This window comes from Apus apus, chromosome 5, assembly GCF_020740795.1.
Source record: "Apus apus isolate bApuApu2 chromosome 5, bApuApu2.pri.cur, whole genome shotgun sequence".
In the NCBI taxonomy this organism is placed as follows: Eukaryota; Metazoa; Chordata; class Aves; order Apodiformes; family Apodidae; genus Apus; species Apus apus.
The window spans coordinates 25,177,322-25,194,221 of record NC_067286.1 but is presented as its reverse complement, the minus strand read 5'-3'; the positions used below and the strand labels follow the sequence as shown (position 1 = coordinate 25,194,221).

The 16,900-nt window shown below is 41.0% G+C and overlaps 1 protein-coding gene across 5 annotated transcripts in view; it reads right to left on the bottom strand.

Annotated features, from left to right (window-relative positions):
* The window catches only part of AMBRA1 (autophagy and beclin 1 regulator 1), a 134,879-nt gene that overhangs the window by 32,481 nt on the left and 85,498 nt on the right, over positions 1 to 16,900 (bottom strand). For all 5 annotated transcript variants that reach the window (XM_051621731.1, XM_051621728.1, XM_051621730.1 and 2 more), the window contains 2 exons: positions 11,994 to 12,182; positions 11,518 to 11,672 (listed from right to left, as the gene is read on the bottom strand). In XM_051621731.1, coding sequence (XP_051477691.1) covers positions 11,518 to 11,672; positions 11,994 to 12,182 — 344 coding nt within the window. The remainder of the gene's footprint in view (positions 1 to 11,517; positions 11,673 to 11,993; positions 12,183 to 16,900) is intronic.

Sequence of the window (16,900 nt, the reverse complement as noted above, 5' to 3'; positions counted from 1 at the left end):
GGAGATTATGGTGCACTCCGAGATGGGGAAACTGGATTTTGAAGAAGAGGAGGAGGAGGAAGGAGGGGAAAGGGAGGTGTCCGCCAGAGCTGGGAACATAAATTCACAAAATAAGCATTCCAGATCTCTCAAGAACTGCAAGGATTTTCCATCACATCCTTCTTTGGCAAGACAGAAGCAAACGGCTTCTCTTCTTTTGAGAATGGGTTTGCAAGGTATCTCAGCTAGAGAAGCTGCCCTCCCAGGCTAGCCACAAGCTCTCCTCCACGGGCAGGTCAGTTTGCTCAGCTGTTGTCTCACAGGCTCCATGATCAGCCATGTCAAGGAGGCAGACTTGTGAGCTACAGCTCAGCATCCAGGTGCTTTGCAGTAAATAGCACCCATGGAAAGTGCTGCCAAGGACACGGGTCTGGTTCTGACAACCTGCGAAAATGTTGGCTGAGGGCAGAATCTCAAAGACAAGATGGCTTAAAAATTCTGCTTAAGAATAGTTGCTTCGTCACTCCACTCCATTCAGTTCTAAACAGCTTGTCACTCCGAAGAGCTCCCCTCCCCTGCTGCTTCCCACTCCCACGCTAATGGGACAACTCCATGCAGTGTTAAGGGTGATGACATCCGTGCGTGCAGTAATTAGTACATAAAAAGAGAAAGCAGCTGTACTGGCATAATCACCACTCGCAGCAGTAACCAGGCCCCAGCTAATCAATCTGATGCAGTCATAAAGACTGGGTGTTGCAATTGCATCCATTAGCAAGACCCCCTACTCCATCCACAGAGTGGGGAAAAAAATTTGAAGTTTCTTCAACATCAGCAGGTCCCTCTCTTCAAAGAGGGTCAGAAGGGCTTGCCAGAAAGCATGATTCTCCATAGATCACAGCTAATTTCTTTCAGATTTTTTTTCTTTTTGTTCCCATTGCTAGATCTTACAAAAAGTTACTGAGATATTTCAACCAAAGTAGCCAGCCTGAAAACATACCACAGCACAACAGAACCTCAACATGTGAAGCATAACCCAAAAGAACAACAAGGTAGAATACCAAGAATACCAATACCCATGTCTATGCCAGAGGGATTGTCCATGCTTTATAGTTCTGAACTTCAAGGAATAATATTCACGTTATTACAGGAATCCTACACACACGATTCTCCAGCTTCCAGGTCAAGAGATTGCTGTCAACCCTCAAACACTCTTAAAATTAGAAATTCAAATGCATAAAGTTGATAATTCATCAGTAGCCTTTCATTACAGCTGGTCCACAGACCATGCAGGCCATGTGTAACCATCATATTGATGACAAAAGGTTCAAAACCCAGTAATAACCAGTTATAAAAGTCTATTAATCTTTAAGGTGCCTACCACACTCTTCCACAGTGTCAAGAGAGTTTGTATTTAATAAGGTGGCATTTTCATTTAGGACAGATATCATGCTACATCACACTTCATCAGCCCATAATCACTGCCAGCAGTCGCAGGAAGCTTCCAGGCTCTTCACCATAAGTAATGTGAAACTCCTCTTAGCATCACTAGACTACTAATTCAGTAATACACAGCCACACTATTAGTTCTGGCAATTCAGCATTTTATTAAGTTGCCAGTTGCATCTGTTTCCAGATGCTGTCCTGAAACAGCATTTTGAATGGTATATTTCTCTAACTACAAACTGTGAAGTCAGTAGAGCAGGAACTTCAGAAAATCCCTATGGAAGCTTAAGCCCAAACAGGCTACATAAGTATAGCAAGCTGTTCTCTTCTTGGCAACAACATAAACATATGTCACTTCCATAGGCAAGAAAGGTCCTACCCTTCCCTTTAGGGAGAACAGTTGCTTGACCTGCACTTAATGTTTGCAGAAAATCCTGTCTCTGGTGATCTCTCCACACTTCACAGGAGATTCCAGAAGTATTTGTCATTTCAAGGACTTCATCTCTCCTCTGAGTTCAGGGAATGTCAGCAAGAGAAAAAGTCTTCCTCCAGAATGACTAAAATTATCTAGGTAGCTAAGCTTCCACACAAAAGGTGATTCTCATAAGAAGGGAAGGCAATACTCACTAAAGAAGCAACTAGTTGCTTCCAATCTACATCACTGTAACCATGATGTACGGGGATAGAATTGGTTGAATATTTTGTATCTGCACTTCTCTATTTCGAAGATCACACCAGAAGCAACAACTTATTTCTTCAGTGTGCCCCTTCCATCCTCCCTGAACAGGAGTAGGCACACACATCGTCTGCTGAACTCCCTAAAACTAATTTTAGCACTTCACAACCACTTCTTCAACAATGCATTCTGCAGGGGAGAAGATGGCTTGGAGAAAGGAGGGCTGTAAGGTGTAAGAAAAAAATAGGCCCCCAATATGTTCAGAAAACATGCTACATGGGCAGTGCAAAGGCCACCTCATGTCCGCTGCTGCTGCTCCCTCTCAAACTTGTCAGTGCTGGCCCATCAGTACTGTAGCAGCTGTCACAGCCACTGCTTAGGTATTAAACTAAATATTTACTAATGGCAGAGAGCCAGGAGAACCTGCGTGACAATCAACAGCCTCAATGAATCTTTCCTGATGATCTCTTCCTCACCGTCAAGCTGCTATACTTACATGGGAAGAAGGGGGCCCAGGGCACAACACATAAGCAGAGCTAGACAGTTGACTGTACCTGCCCTGGAGGGCTAAGAAATCTTTTTAGTAAAAGGCTTTGCTCTGCAAAGCCCTAGTTAGTGACCCAGTGTTTCCCTCTTCCCCTCCCCCTCTGTACGAGGGAAGCTCCTGCTATTTAATAATGCTCTTCAAATTCCACCCTTCCCCTCCATTACTGGGATGTGCCAACATAAAAAAGCTGGACAGGGCAATCACCAGGATCCTGACAGTCATCAGAGTAGCAGGAGGCTGTCCCAAGCCTGTGTTACTGCTGCCAGTTGGCAGTGGTGTTGCACCGCTCGCCTGGTCTGAGCAGCACCATGCCTGGCCAAAGCAGAGGCACCACATCTCCTGCATGGCTGTTTCTGTGCTCAGGGCCTTCCCACCTCCAGGGAGAGCAATGGAAGGCAGAGGAGTGCTGAGCATTACTTGTTTGGCAGAGTGGGACCTTTCTTCTCCTCACTGGCATTCAAGAAAGAAAAAACATGTTTTGAACCTGGAGGAGAAGAGAAAGTTGGCACAAGCGGGTAGGGAAACTCAGCAGGAACTCTTGCTTTTTATCTTTTTGAATTCAATAGAGACATTCCTGCTCTCAGCTAGATGCATCGCCTTTCAAGATGCCAATAAATTTCAAGTCATTACCTTTGCTTAGTGCAAGTGTTAGATCAGCCTTAATAAAGGCTGCGTGGGGAGGGGGCACAGCTGTTCTCTTGTTTACATGGGGAACTCTTGTCATCCGTGAAGCTCCAGCCTGACAAGTAAAGGGAGAGAAAAAGCTGGAGCAGACCAGGTGGGTTTATTGGGCACCATCCTAAAATGTAATTATTAATTTTCAGCTGAATCAATGCTGTCACCAGAAGCTGACTGACCATGAAAACACAGAGGCAGAGAAACAATTAATGTGCTAAACAAAAAAAAACCTTTTACTGGGATGACTAGTAAAATCCACAGCTTCATGGCCACTATGACCTGGACTGCAGAGAAAAGTGCTTCAGAAAGGATTGTTGGTCTGCTGGATGAGGGTAGCTGTACTGGCAGCCAACATTTGTATATTCTGCCAATAGAGATCTCAATTTAGGGTGGAAAAGGTGCTCTTCATATGGATACAGGTTATACCACCAAAGTAACTGTGGAGGCTGCACTGCTTTGCCAATGTAACTGCAGCTATAGCAGAGCTTCTGGCCAGTACCTCAGTTTGTAATACACTTTAACAAATAAGATACATGAACTACGTAATTCAGAAGCAGCCCTAAAAACACAGCGAATCCACAATAAGTTCATTGAAAGCACACCTCAAAGCAAAGCCTATGTATAGTATGAAACTACTCAAAAAGCATTTTAGAAAAATGCAGAAACTACAAAGCACACTCTTACTTGCAGAGCAGCAAGTGAGGTGCAGTGACAGGATGAAGGCATAAGCAGAGCAAAGCAAACAGCAGTTCAACTATGGCTGCATACATTTTGCATTCCCCATCCACCCTTCATCTTCTGCCCCACAATCTGACCTTGAAGAAGAACCTAAAGTTTCAGAACTTTCACTTCATCTTTTTTGATTGCAAGAACCTTACTGAGACAGAAGAGTCCCTAAATATCTTTTTTTTCACCTTACTCATCCCAATAGAGTCTTGCCACTGAAAGATCTTACCCTGTATATTTTTCATGTCAATGTGTTCACTAGTTCACTTCTGACACCAGGATACCAGATAAGTTGCTATGAAGCATCTACCACTCTACGCCCTTTGCTTAGCTGCCAGGAAGCCACCTGTATCACTGACATCTATAATGCTGCCAATCACTTTAAACAAGTCTGTGGCTTTTTAAGGTCCAGAAACATAATAAGACATCCTAACCTGATCTCCTTAAAAAAATAACACTATCTCTTTTTTGCTTAGATTACATTCTTACTCTGCCTTCTATTAATAAATTTCACAAAAGCTGCCGGAGTTCAGGCTTATGCCTTACACTGCCACAAACCCCTGTGCCCTCTGCAGCACAACTCAAGTCTGGCTTGTCTAAAGCACAAAGCCTTGAATGCAAACCAAAACAAACACTCCTTGAGATAACTGACCATGGCTCAATACATTTATTCATAAGACAGTGTATGTTAGTATTTTGAAATAAGACAAGTCTCTCCTTTGTTTGGAAGGAGTCTTCTTTCTGTATCTATATGCAGATGCAAAGAACAAGACATGCATTTCCCATGATCAGACAGGGGAAAATAATTTTCTTTTTTACCCTCAGTCTCTTCTTATTAGGCAGGTTGTTCTACGCTCCTCTCAACCCCTCCCCCACAGCTGATTCCTGCCAACAATATACACGTCTTTCCATTAGATCTTCTCTGTTAAAATGGAAAAAGCAAAAAATAATGCACTTATCTTTTCAGATTTGTCAGTCTTATCCTCAAATGGATCTAATGCTCTGCACAAATAAAATTTCTTTCAACTCCATTTATCTTCCCCAGATGTAATAGGATGCTTCTTCAGTCTTTACCAATACAACAAACCCCTTTCTGCCCACCTGACGTCACTGCAAAAAATCCTAGTTTTGCTTTCTGAGCCACAGTGAATTAAATCAAAACTAACCCTTATTTTCAGCCACAACTGAAACCTTAACTTAGGATACTTGATTTTAATCCTAAAACAGGACAGCACCATAAGTTTCTGTTGGTTGGAGAGAGAAACTTCATGCTACAGTAAAACACTGTTGGTTATCTCTGACCATACTTGATCACATAGTTTATTACTGAGCTTTCAAATCAGGAGAAGTCTCATTACAGCACACCTAACCCTTCCTTTCTTTAGGCTAGCTCTTGGCATTATCAGCTTGTACTGTATCTCACAAGTCTGCCATGCAGCTACTACATGAGAACGAGTTTTTAAATAACTAGTGGGAAACTTCAAAACACTAACAGGTTTTATGAAGAAATGGATCATCTTAGGTAACACAGTTCTCACTCATGAAAATAGCACACTTGAAGGGGTTTATTAATTTACTACCTGTCTCCAAAAGGCTGCAAACTCAGAGTAATAGCTCCAAGAATCCCTTAGGGAACTGGTCCAAGCCCAGATCTGAAACCTAGGGCTGAGTAAACAAGAAATTGCTAAACAAAACAACTGTCCTTTAAAACATGCATGCGTGTGGTTGGAACAGATGAAAGGAGAGAAACAGGAAAGCCAAAGGAGGTGTTAGCATCCTTTGTGACAGAAGATAAATACATATATATTCAGAGCAGATGCACAAGTGAACTGAACTGTGCAAACAGGACTGTGCCCCCAGCTATTGCTATCTCTTGCAAAAATCACCAACAGCTCTGAATGCTGGAACAAGCTAATGAAAATATTGTCACTTCTACAGCAAAAGGAATGACAAGCTTCTTCACTTTTGCCCTTAACTCAGACTGCAAACCAAAAGAAGTACCTTTGAATTCCCCATTAAATGCCATGCTGAGCCCGAAACAGCAAAATCTACAAAATGTTAAAGATCTAATGACAGGAGCAAAGGATTTGTGCACAGCTGCCATTCCACCCCACTCTCCGTCTGCTGAGCCTCAATAGAACAGCATACAAGATCAAGTGTCAACAATATGTTGATGACAGAGCTACATGCACCCTCATCTAGGTGAAAAGAGGCTGTCATCCAGCTGCCTACACGTCTGGAAGGAATAAATACTGGAGGAAAGAGTTGGCTTAAATTTAATTCAAGAAAGATGGTAGGAAGAAGTACTGAAAATAAAATCTTCATGAAATTGCAAATCTCTTCTCAGCCTATGGCCAGTTTAGTGCAAATCCGGTAATAATTCACCTTGGCTCCCCCCCTTCCCTGTACCTGACTTGGGCGAGATGAGTGCACATAAACAAATTTCAGATGCAGAACCATCTTTGCCATTGTTTTTTCTGTCTAGTTAAAACTATGCACCCAACTGCATCAATTTCTGCGTCTATACTCAAATGTGCACATCTACGCAAATCTTCACGCCATCTGCAACATCAAGGTGGCTGTTGAATACAGCTCCTTCTTACAGCACCCTACATAAGCAGTACTTAGCAACACAAGTTTTGGATATGTCATTTTTCCAAAGATACCTGGCAGAATCTGCTGATACAGAGATCATACAAAACTATATGGCTTCAATCAGGTTACTACACTCTACTTCACATTAAAAGGAGGGATTTCCCTTATCAGTCAGAAAAGGGTTCTGTCCCTATGTCCTCTTCCCAATATCAACAAGTACACTCAGCCTGTGACTCTGCTAGTACTTGTGGTGGTCTAAGAAACATCTACCTAGTTCAACTTCTGCCAACAGTGAAAAACTTCTTTGGGTAGTAACTGAATGTATTACTTACAGTTCTATTTACAGTTGTCAGAAGCTCCCTCTGTCGACCTGCAGTTGTCAAAATCTCTCTCAAAAGGAGACAACAGACCATACCAATAAAGACACTTTTTCACAGCACAGCAAGAGGGTGGTACTCTCTTTCCTGCAAACTGCTCTTGTTTTCAGAAGTATGTTAATTCATAGATGAATTTTTCCACTGGAGGTAATGCTACAGTAAGCTACCTCCATATATTTTAATACATTTTCTTTTAACATTATCAAGGGTTTTGACAAAACTGTAACTTGCATCCCAATTGAAGCAAATGTGCTTCCAGGCTTAAAGCCCCTTTACTTATGGCTGAAGGAACATTCACAGCTCATCCAGCAAGTCTGTGAAGTCTGGCAGTGACCTGTGCAGACCACACTGCATACTGAATACTGACACTTGCATGAAGCTCAGAAGAAATCACCTTAGACCAAGGCAGCTTGATAACAGATCCTCTTTATTTGGAGGCCAGCTCCATCAACCCTTTCAAAATAGGCTGCAAAACCTATTCTTATTGCATATTTGGAGTCCTGTCATTGAACTTCACATCTCTGAAACTAAATTATTTCCAGACAATTCCCACTACCATTGCTACCTGTACCACACCAAGCTAGAGATCTGCTAAAAGCAATTCCTTCCCTGTGCTCTCCAGCTACAGAAAAATTCCAGAGTAGTTAGCTGGGTTTGAAAAAAAAAAACAACAACAGAAAACCAAACCCAAGAAAAAATTATGCTTAGGCATACCACTCTTGTTAAAAGTCAGTACTACTAGAGAGCTTTTAAAGCCTCAGCCTGAAAAACAAACTTGTTCTTTAGCAAAGCCAGGTTTCCATCTGAAATGCTAAGCAGATCAATCTTAAGGGAGTGAACAGGCAGAGCATGAACCTCTAGCTCACTACTCTATTTCTGAGAACAATTCATAACTGTCAAATCACGTCAGTCCTAACCTGCAGAACTCTACCCATTCTGTCTGAAATGTTAGGAGCAAGATGGATACAGACAATACACATTTTATAACTAAGACACTCCTTAGCACAATCTAAAAGTGCTGTTGTTCTCAGACAGAACACTTATCCCCAACTCTGAAAATTCCACCAGCAGTCACTGGATTTCTAGGTACAATTAAATGCATTACAGTTTCATGTAACATAACTAATTAACCGCACTTCGAAACCTCTATTTCAACAGCAAGATGGAGGAACCTCTGAGGAACTGAAATCTGCATTCCACTGACTGCTAGTCAAGGATGTGGAGGAAAGGTCTTTCCATTTTAATTGGAAGCTGAAACAATTACTGTGTATCTCTCCTCTGCAGGTTGACATGCTTTTGCAGTGACTTACAGGCCACATTGCCAAGCCCTACTCTCCTGGTTCATCAAAAGGCATCAGGGAAGGAAGGAACAATCATGAGACCACTTACAAGAACTTTCATAGAATATGATGCAGCACATCTCTTGAATTTCTCTCTTGGGAGTTTTGTGAGTAATGTAAAATTAAAATATCCAAAAAGCATTGCTTCAGAACATCGCTATGACTTATTTTTAATTAAGAAGTTGGGTAACAATTGCTTTGTATTACAAGCTGTTGGCACAGAGGCAACATGGATGCTTTCTGATTCTCTCTAATGTTCATGAGAGATTGAAGAGTATTGTTTCAGCAGGTTTCCTAAACCATTTTCTACTGCATGCTGGCCAAGCAGCAAAGGGGTTTTTACTCAACTGAATATGAACAGAGTAGTGATTGTAAAGACAGTGTCCTAAGAATATAATAAAGTTTCTTAAAGCTCTATTTTTATTTTGCATGTCCTGACAACATTAAAAATTTATGGAGCAGTCTTATTGCAAAATTGAAGACACAAGAAGTATCTTGATCTACTAATTTTCACAACTAGAGGAAGGAATATTTACAAGATTAACAGTTTTATGATTTCCAAGCTTGGTCCTACAAACTGCACATAGATGACCAACAGCACAACAGAATGTTGAAACAATGTTCAGCATCATGCCAAAGGAACCAAATTAGGTCAAACTGGTCCAGTTGCAACCCTGTCACATAGGCAGAAAGCAGAAAGTCCAAAGCAGTCAGAAATGAGACATTTTTAACATCTTGAAACATGATGTGGGAAAGGGGAAAACAGCAAATTAGTTAGCAAAATCCTGCTAGACTGGATAGATTTGAAAATGTGGGGGAAAGGTTTCTGGAAGCTAAAAATACATGTGCAAGAAAGATGAAAAAAGCAACCTTTAGAATACATGCAATCCATCTGTAGAAAAGTAATCCAGAACTACAGCAGATGAGGAAGACAGGAGTGCAGTGATGTGGGGTAAGTCTGAAAGGCAGGAGTGGGAAAAATCATAGAAAATTTTCTGTGCACCAGAATAGCAAAAGAAGAAAAAACCCAACAGGTTTTGCCAGCATAAATAAAGCCCTTTAGTCCAAAAACAGCAGAAAAAAATACCCTCTGTTGGGTTCTGGTAAGACTGTGCTTATTACATTACACACATTTAAACATATCCCAGAACGAGTAGGGGGGAAGGAGAGAGAAAAAAAGAACAGTATTTTGGAAAGAATTCAGAAGATAAAAAAACACAAAAGGTGGAAGATTGAATTACAAGAAAAGATTAAGGGAATATGAAGCATTACTTCATTAAATGGTGACTAAGAATAAGGGTACAAGCACTTGACAAGTATAAGACACCATAGGGAAAGAAGATACGTTTGAAATAGAGATGAAGATATATAAATGGAAGATTTAGACAGAAGATTACTGATTTAGATGGCTCGAAAAACGTCTCCAAAAGGAAGGGCTAGATAGAAGCCACAGCAACTGGAGTTTAGAGCAAATGTATAGAGTAGATGAGACTGAAGAAGCCTACAACATTTCTTTAAGGGAAGAGACATGATTTTAGCTAACAGGAATTCTCTATCTTAACTTATTATGATATGATAAAAAGACTGTGGGAAGGGATAGTCCCCACAGTATCTGGAAGTAAAAGCTATGCATTTCACTAGGATCTTCAAAAAAACTGTAAAAAGAAACAGCTGCAGGGCAAAGTAGACTTTAAAAATGCTCTAACGGGATACTGAATCCATGTAATTAATGATCTTATCATATCCACACAGCTTTCACCAATCATACCTGCTAACCAAATGGTGCTTTTCTCTTAAGTACTGCCTCTTACCTAAAGAGGCTTGTACCAGAATGATAGCTCAGAACAAGGTCTGAAAAAGTGCCAATTGGTGCACCAAAAAGTATCTTCATAATTCATCTTCCCTTGCATTGTAACATGGAACAGACGATACAAGGATAAACAAGAGTTTTATATCAGCTGATAAAGGAGCTTATGTAATGACACAGCTGAGATGGCCCTCTCTGAATCATGAGCAGAGCAACTACAGAATTTGAAGGTGAATCAAGCAGTTTCTCCCAGTGACAAGTCTTCCCCCAGTGCTGGGCTCAGCGCAACCTTTGTACACTGCGACAGCTCTGCCAAAAGTAGTAATAATCAGAGGGGCCTTTCAAAAAAGAAAAATGTTTTAAAAGGGGCAATGAAAAAAAAAAGAAAAAAGAAAAAGAGAGATACAGAGGAAAAAAAATGCTCATGGAATGAATTCCGCTATGATCAAGGTATTCCCCCCAGTGAAGAGGTCTGCATAGCATTTTATTAATCTCCTATAACAAAAGTCACCCGAATACATGGCCTAAAACTTGAATCCAAGCCCATATTTCAGCTTTAGAAATTATCTAGTTGTGGCTCCTCAACTCTTTTTGTGCATTATCAGCTGGGCATGGCTTTTTCCATGCTAAATTATCACTGAATAGCTGTTGGGCTCCGCTGAGGAAAAAAGTAAGATACACATGTTCTCTTAACTCTGTTTGCCAGTTTGCAAAAAGATGAATGTTTTCCTCACATACTAAATGATTCTGCGTGGGTCAGTTCAGTTCTGAAAAAGAATTCCACTGACAAAATAGACCCACATATACATAGAAAGCTCATTAATAAATAGCCAAGGAAAGTCTGTTTGGCTAAAGTATGTTAAGCCTCACCTTGATTTTTTAAGTATGGGAAGCTTGGCTCCTACCCTTCCCTAAACCCCTGGTGGCCACTCTCCTAGAGGCTAGCCAATTTTAGGAATGTTAGTAAATGATCCTGAAACATCAGCTGCAAAAAGCCCTCAGCAAAGCCAGCTGTATATACAATATGCATATAACCCCAAGAAGTACAAAAGACATACTAGGTACTATGAGTGATATCTAGACTTAAGATACCACACATTACATGGAATTTCTTTGATGGCCATCATATTTGAAACCAGAGTAAAGTTTCACAATTCTGTTATACTTATGTTCTCCTGCCATGTTTGCATACCTCTATAATAAATTCCTTCATATGTTTATTATTCCAGTAGGCCCAGAGCTTGCTACATCTTTATTATCATAACCCTGCAACCACCTATTATGCTACAGCCAGAATCACGCAAAATCATAGATGAAAACACACAGAAACAGAATACACATACACTCACCCTCATAGAGGTTTCTCCACCATGGGGCTGTTGCAGCCTGAAGACTTGAGCAACCATGTGTTCTGTGGAAGGGTGCAACAGAATACGTCGGGAAGCCAGTCCCACCATTACGTATCTGCCCATTGGAGACAGGCTCACAGAAATGGCATTAGGGCCTACAAAGAGAAGAGGAGTTATTTCTCTCATGGGTTTGACATCCCTCTCCGTGCCTCATCCTCACATCTTCCTTCCAGCATTCCCATAATGCATGGCGTATTAAGCCCACCCTTAATAAGGGGTAGAGAAGAATAAGGAGACCTGCACAAGAACAAATCTTGTGAGACACTTCCTTGCAGCAAGTGTCCTTCCACCAAGACAATTAAGTTCTTTTAGAAGTAAAAGACTACCTCTTAGCACTCCCCCATACCTGCACCTTACATGTCCAGACGGCACCCTCTCACACTCCCACCCACCCTGACTTCTTGCTGCATGCTTACCAAATCGCTTTGTGTAAAGCATCTCGCCCAAGTTGTGGGGTGCCAGAGAATACACGGCCAGTATTCCCTCATCAGGGAAGCCTCTCTGACTGCTGGGAATGAAGGCTGCCAGCAGCTGCCCATCAGCAGAGATATCACAGCTAGCATCATTGTAAATCTTGCAGTTTTGAACAAGCACGTTCACAGAGGCTGTAAAGAAAGGAACAGTGATTAAAGCACTCAGGTTCAACAGAGAATAAAGCAAGATTTAAACCTAACATTGGAGACCAGACAGTACATGCAAAAGACACTCAAGACATTCAGCTTCCTCCAAAAGTTTCCAAAATACTCTGATTAATGTGAAATGTGCTCCAAAATGGATATAAGACACTGCAATGAGCCCAGGGAATGAAATCTACTCACCTTCTACAGCCTTTGGCCAAGAAATAGCGGCAATTACACTTTATCAAACCCCTCCTTAGTTAAGCATAACACCATCCTTTGTAAAGGACAGAACACTTTAAACAAGTTTGAGATCATAATTCCCTGACAAACTCCAGCAGTGGTGTCACTGGAAACAGTACACCTCAAATAATTTCCCTTTCTCTTGCAGAGACCTTAGTTTCAGCTCCTCTTATCTCAAACAGGAGATGAGAGAAAAATGCCCCTCTACCAATACAGACCTTCATTTCTGACAGCTGATTTTTACTGCAATCTTGGATTTACTAAATGAGAAAGGGCAGAGACTTCTCCAGCCAGTCCTCTTTTTATTTACTCCAGCATTTGAGACACTCATGCAACCATTGAAGTAACTGCTTGCAGACAGCGTAGTGAGCAGCACTTCAAAAAACGTCAGTTTGACTTTAATCTCTGCTGGTGAGTGGCTGGCTGACCTTGTACAAACGTTTTCCCCTCTCTGCTGTACAAATGCAGCCCATAAGCTCTTTGGGCTATTGAATCTTACTATGCACTTGTGAGATTCCTACTACAATGAGGTTGCAAGGCCTTTTAGCATCGTTATCAGTGGTGGATTGAGAAGACAAGACTGGAGCTATGTTCGCTCCCTCAGCCTAACCTAAATATGTGCTAGTGTTTCACTAACACTGCTGCAATTATTCCAGGAAGTTTGAAGCTGAAACTGTTGTTCTGGGGATGGGGGCATTTCAGGTTCTAGTATTTTCACAGTCAAGGGGATAGCAATACAAAAAAATTAGAAATAAAGCCCACATTTGCAATACAGAAACTCTGGATGCTGGAAGACTGAGCACCTCATCTCACATACTTGAAGCTAGAGCATCATATGGAACAGTAGGCCAACTTCTACTGTCCAGGAATTCTCTTCTAAACCTTCAGACCATGCCCAGCCTAGAAGTGGCTTTCATTTGTTCATCTAAAATTGCAGACGAGTTTATGAAGGCATTGCTTGGGCTAGATTCCTTATTAGTTTAGCAAAAGAACAGTGCCAAGAATGTTCCGTGCATACCTCTGAAAGTCTGAACTTCCAAATCAAATTAAGGCTATAACTCAACGCTTTAACTGGCACTGCCGCCAGAAGAAACAATCCTTGCTCTTTATTCCCAACACTTCTGTGGAAAGCAAGCTACATCAGGGAACTGGTATAGCTAAAGAATTAGTGACTGTTGCCTAGGTCATATTTGACCCAGAAGAGTTTTCCCAACTTGGTATGCCACCTGACCACATAGACAACTGCAGAAGCAGAAAAAGGTCATCACAGGGAAGCAGGCAGGGCTGCTCCTTCTTCCAGCATTGCTGATTTAAAGTGCTCATTGGACCTCATCTACAGTTCTTCTGGTCTCAAAGACATTATTCCTGGAACTGCTTTCCTACATGGTTTAGTATCAACTTCTACTGTTCCATTTGAGAAACTCTGATGAAAAAGAAGATGAGGATAAAAAAATGGACTATGTAATTACATTCTGTACCAAACCACCTACACCTGTTCTCTAAATTTATTCAACCATTTTTTTCAGTCTTGAAGCTGCTAAAAACAGCAATTTTCAGCCTAGTATAAACAGAAAGGTGCTGAACAGAAAAAAGGTAAATAACGGCAGTCACTGTCAGTGCTGTAATAACAGAATCTAAAATACACACAGCCCTCCAAAGAACAAAGAGTCCAAAAGATGTCAAAATTCTTGAGTGCTTAGTCTGAAGCTAGTTGAACAGAGACAACAGAACAAAGATTAAAGACTACACTACCTAATTTTAAGAGGAAATAGAACAACAATTTGCTTTTTTTTCAAAATCTCAGTTTTACTCAAGTACTCATTATGTCATTACAAGAGATGATGGGCATCAACACAAGAACTGCAGTATATGCTGTAAACAAGGTAAAGGACACATGGCAACAGGTTGCAATCCCCTTCAAACTGGGAGGATTCCTGCAGAGTTGTTTCAAAAAACAGTCCTAATTATTAGCTCTATCAATAAGCTAGACACACAGCGTAGCTGGTTTATGAGCTATGTTGACAAAGCTGTGTAATTTCATTAACAGTACATGATCAGACCACACAGTGAAATGAAGTACACAGAGACATAACAGAAGTGAAATCATTCTAGTGTGGACTTTTATAAACCTCTGCTTTACATAGGAACTTCTCAGTTGGAAACGAGAGGGAATAAACTCTGGTGATCATAGTAAAGACTGAGCCATTCACCTGGCATAACAGTGAAAGAGATGGCAATTCTAAACTGCACCTTAGAATAGAAATATCAAGGCCTTGTGCTGAGACCAGATGCAGGATACTGGGCACAGCTTTGGTCAGCCATGTTCAAGGAAAATTAAACCCTAAATGGTAACAAGCCTAGCAGAGAGTTAGGAAGATGACTGGGGAAAACAAAACATGTATTTTACATTGTTTGGAAATTTTTTTAAATTAAAAAGTAAGTACATAAATAAATTCCACTTACAAAAAATAGCAGAATTGAAGTGGCAGAAAATCTTCAGTTCTCTTCACAAATAATGTTGACATGTGAGTAAGTGGGTGAAAGCAGCCAGCAGCCATTAAGTTTGGAAATTATAAGATTTCTACCAGAGTAGCAAAATTCTAGAATAGTCTTTCAACAGAAGCAAAAGGGGCAAAGAATTTCACCAATTTTAAGACAGAATAAGATTAAGTATAGGATGTCCTTGCCTAAGACAGCAGGGAGCTAGACTCTCTGTTTAAGGGGGTCCTTTCTCACCAATTTGTTTGTAGTTGTAATCTAATCAACAGTGACCTAAAATATTGGAAAAAGGAAAAAATAAAAAGAGGTGGGGTGGGGAAATGGGAACTTAGTGGACAGGTGAATACTGGGACTCTCCCATGCAAACATGAATTCAGTACTCAAAAGGCAGCCAAGTAAGAAGGCCAGTGACAGAGCATTTGCCAAACATACAACCATGAAACACGCCCTCACCCTCCAAAAAAACTTTTATTAGAAAATACAGTCCAGTCCCCTTCTTTGGGGACGAAGAACTGTTCTCACTCATTCCTATTCTGCCAGATATCTACATTTTTGTCCTGCATCTCTGGGCTCAGGATGCAGTTTCCGTAAGGTAGCCATGAGACCAGAGCTATGGGTGTCACCTAGCCCTGGCACTCCTCTGTACTGATGAAGTCCTGATGCTTTTCAAAGAGGTGCAAGAAGTTTTAGAGTGGACAAATACTGATTTCTCTGAGCACAGGCAACATTTCTTCCTTGTTCCTATAATTAAGGAAAGTCGTAATCTATAGAATTCACGTCTTGGCTTTTAAATGTTGGAGTTTTTAAAATCTAATGCAACCTTGGACATTCATAAGAAAATAATCCCACATCTCTATTTCTTCTGTACCATTTGCAGATTCAGAGACACTGCCATGCCTTGTACATATCCTCACAGTTCCACGGCTATACTTTTTTCCTTTCCAGGTCTATAATCCTCTTCCTCATCTAGCACTTACTATATGCCTTTTTAAAACAACAACAGGTTTGAATCACCAGTCACCAGGAGTCTATTCCTTCAGCACAGAAGTTTTTGGTGAGCAGTCCACCATGATGGCCAATGTGACTACGTGTCTTTTTAAAGGTTGTTGCATATGGTGAATGCCTCTTAGCAAAACAGATTGTGAGTTCCCCTGCCAGAAGTGAACTATCTTTCCCTCTTGATGTGTGCCTGGAACATAAAACATCACAGATGCAAGCTGCACTGAACAAGAAAAGGACGGCCTTTATTTCAGTCTTTCAAGATCTGATTCATGCTAGCATTATGGTTCTTTGTTCTTCCCTCATTTACAAAGGATGAGGGACTCAGGTAGCACTTATGCCCAGAACCAAGGGAGCTGACAAGTGCCAGCAGCAGCAGTCTAAATGTGAGCAGTGGAGATTTCAGCAAGGTTTCATTTTAGGAAATAGCATCTAAGGGATTTGCAAGACACAGGGAGGATAAAGATAGCCATGAATTTGACAAAGCCACAGGCTATTTGATTTCTTAGAGCCTTAGGCCTGATCTATGAAAATTAAACTAGTACAGAAGATTTTAGGGAAAAAAACTACTATTTTTGGAAAACCGCTTACAACAAGGCTGCCTCTTCATCCCTTGTTCTCTTTTGTTGTTAATGCAGCCACCGAGCTGACACAGCAGATCAAAAGAAACATCAGAGAACAAATTAATCAAGTTGTTGTGTCAACTTGTAGCGTTCACACCTACAGCATAATTACGGTTAAAGCCAGGGAAGGCCTGGAATGGCAGCAACAGCACTGTTTGCCAAAGGAAAATAGCACTGAGTGCACCATCCGCTCCCAGGCGCCCTTAAGGATGACACTCTCTTAACAGCTGCTCCTATTTATACATTGCTTAGCATGTTTTGGTTTTTTTTTCCCTTCTGTTCTTTTAATTTCTTCTGCATCTCTCAGTGTTAGAACAGGACAAATGTCTGACACATGACTAA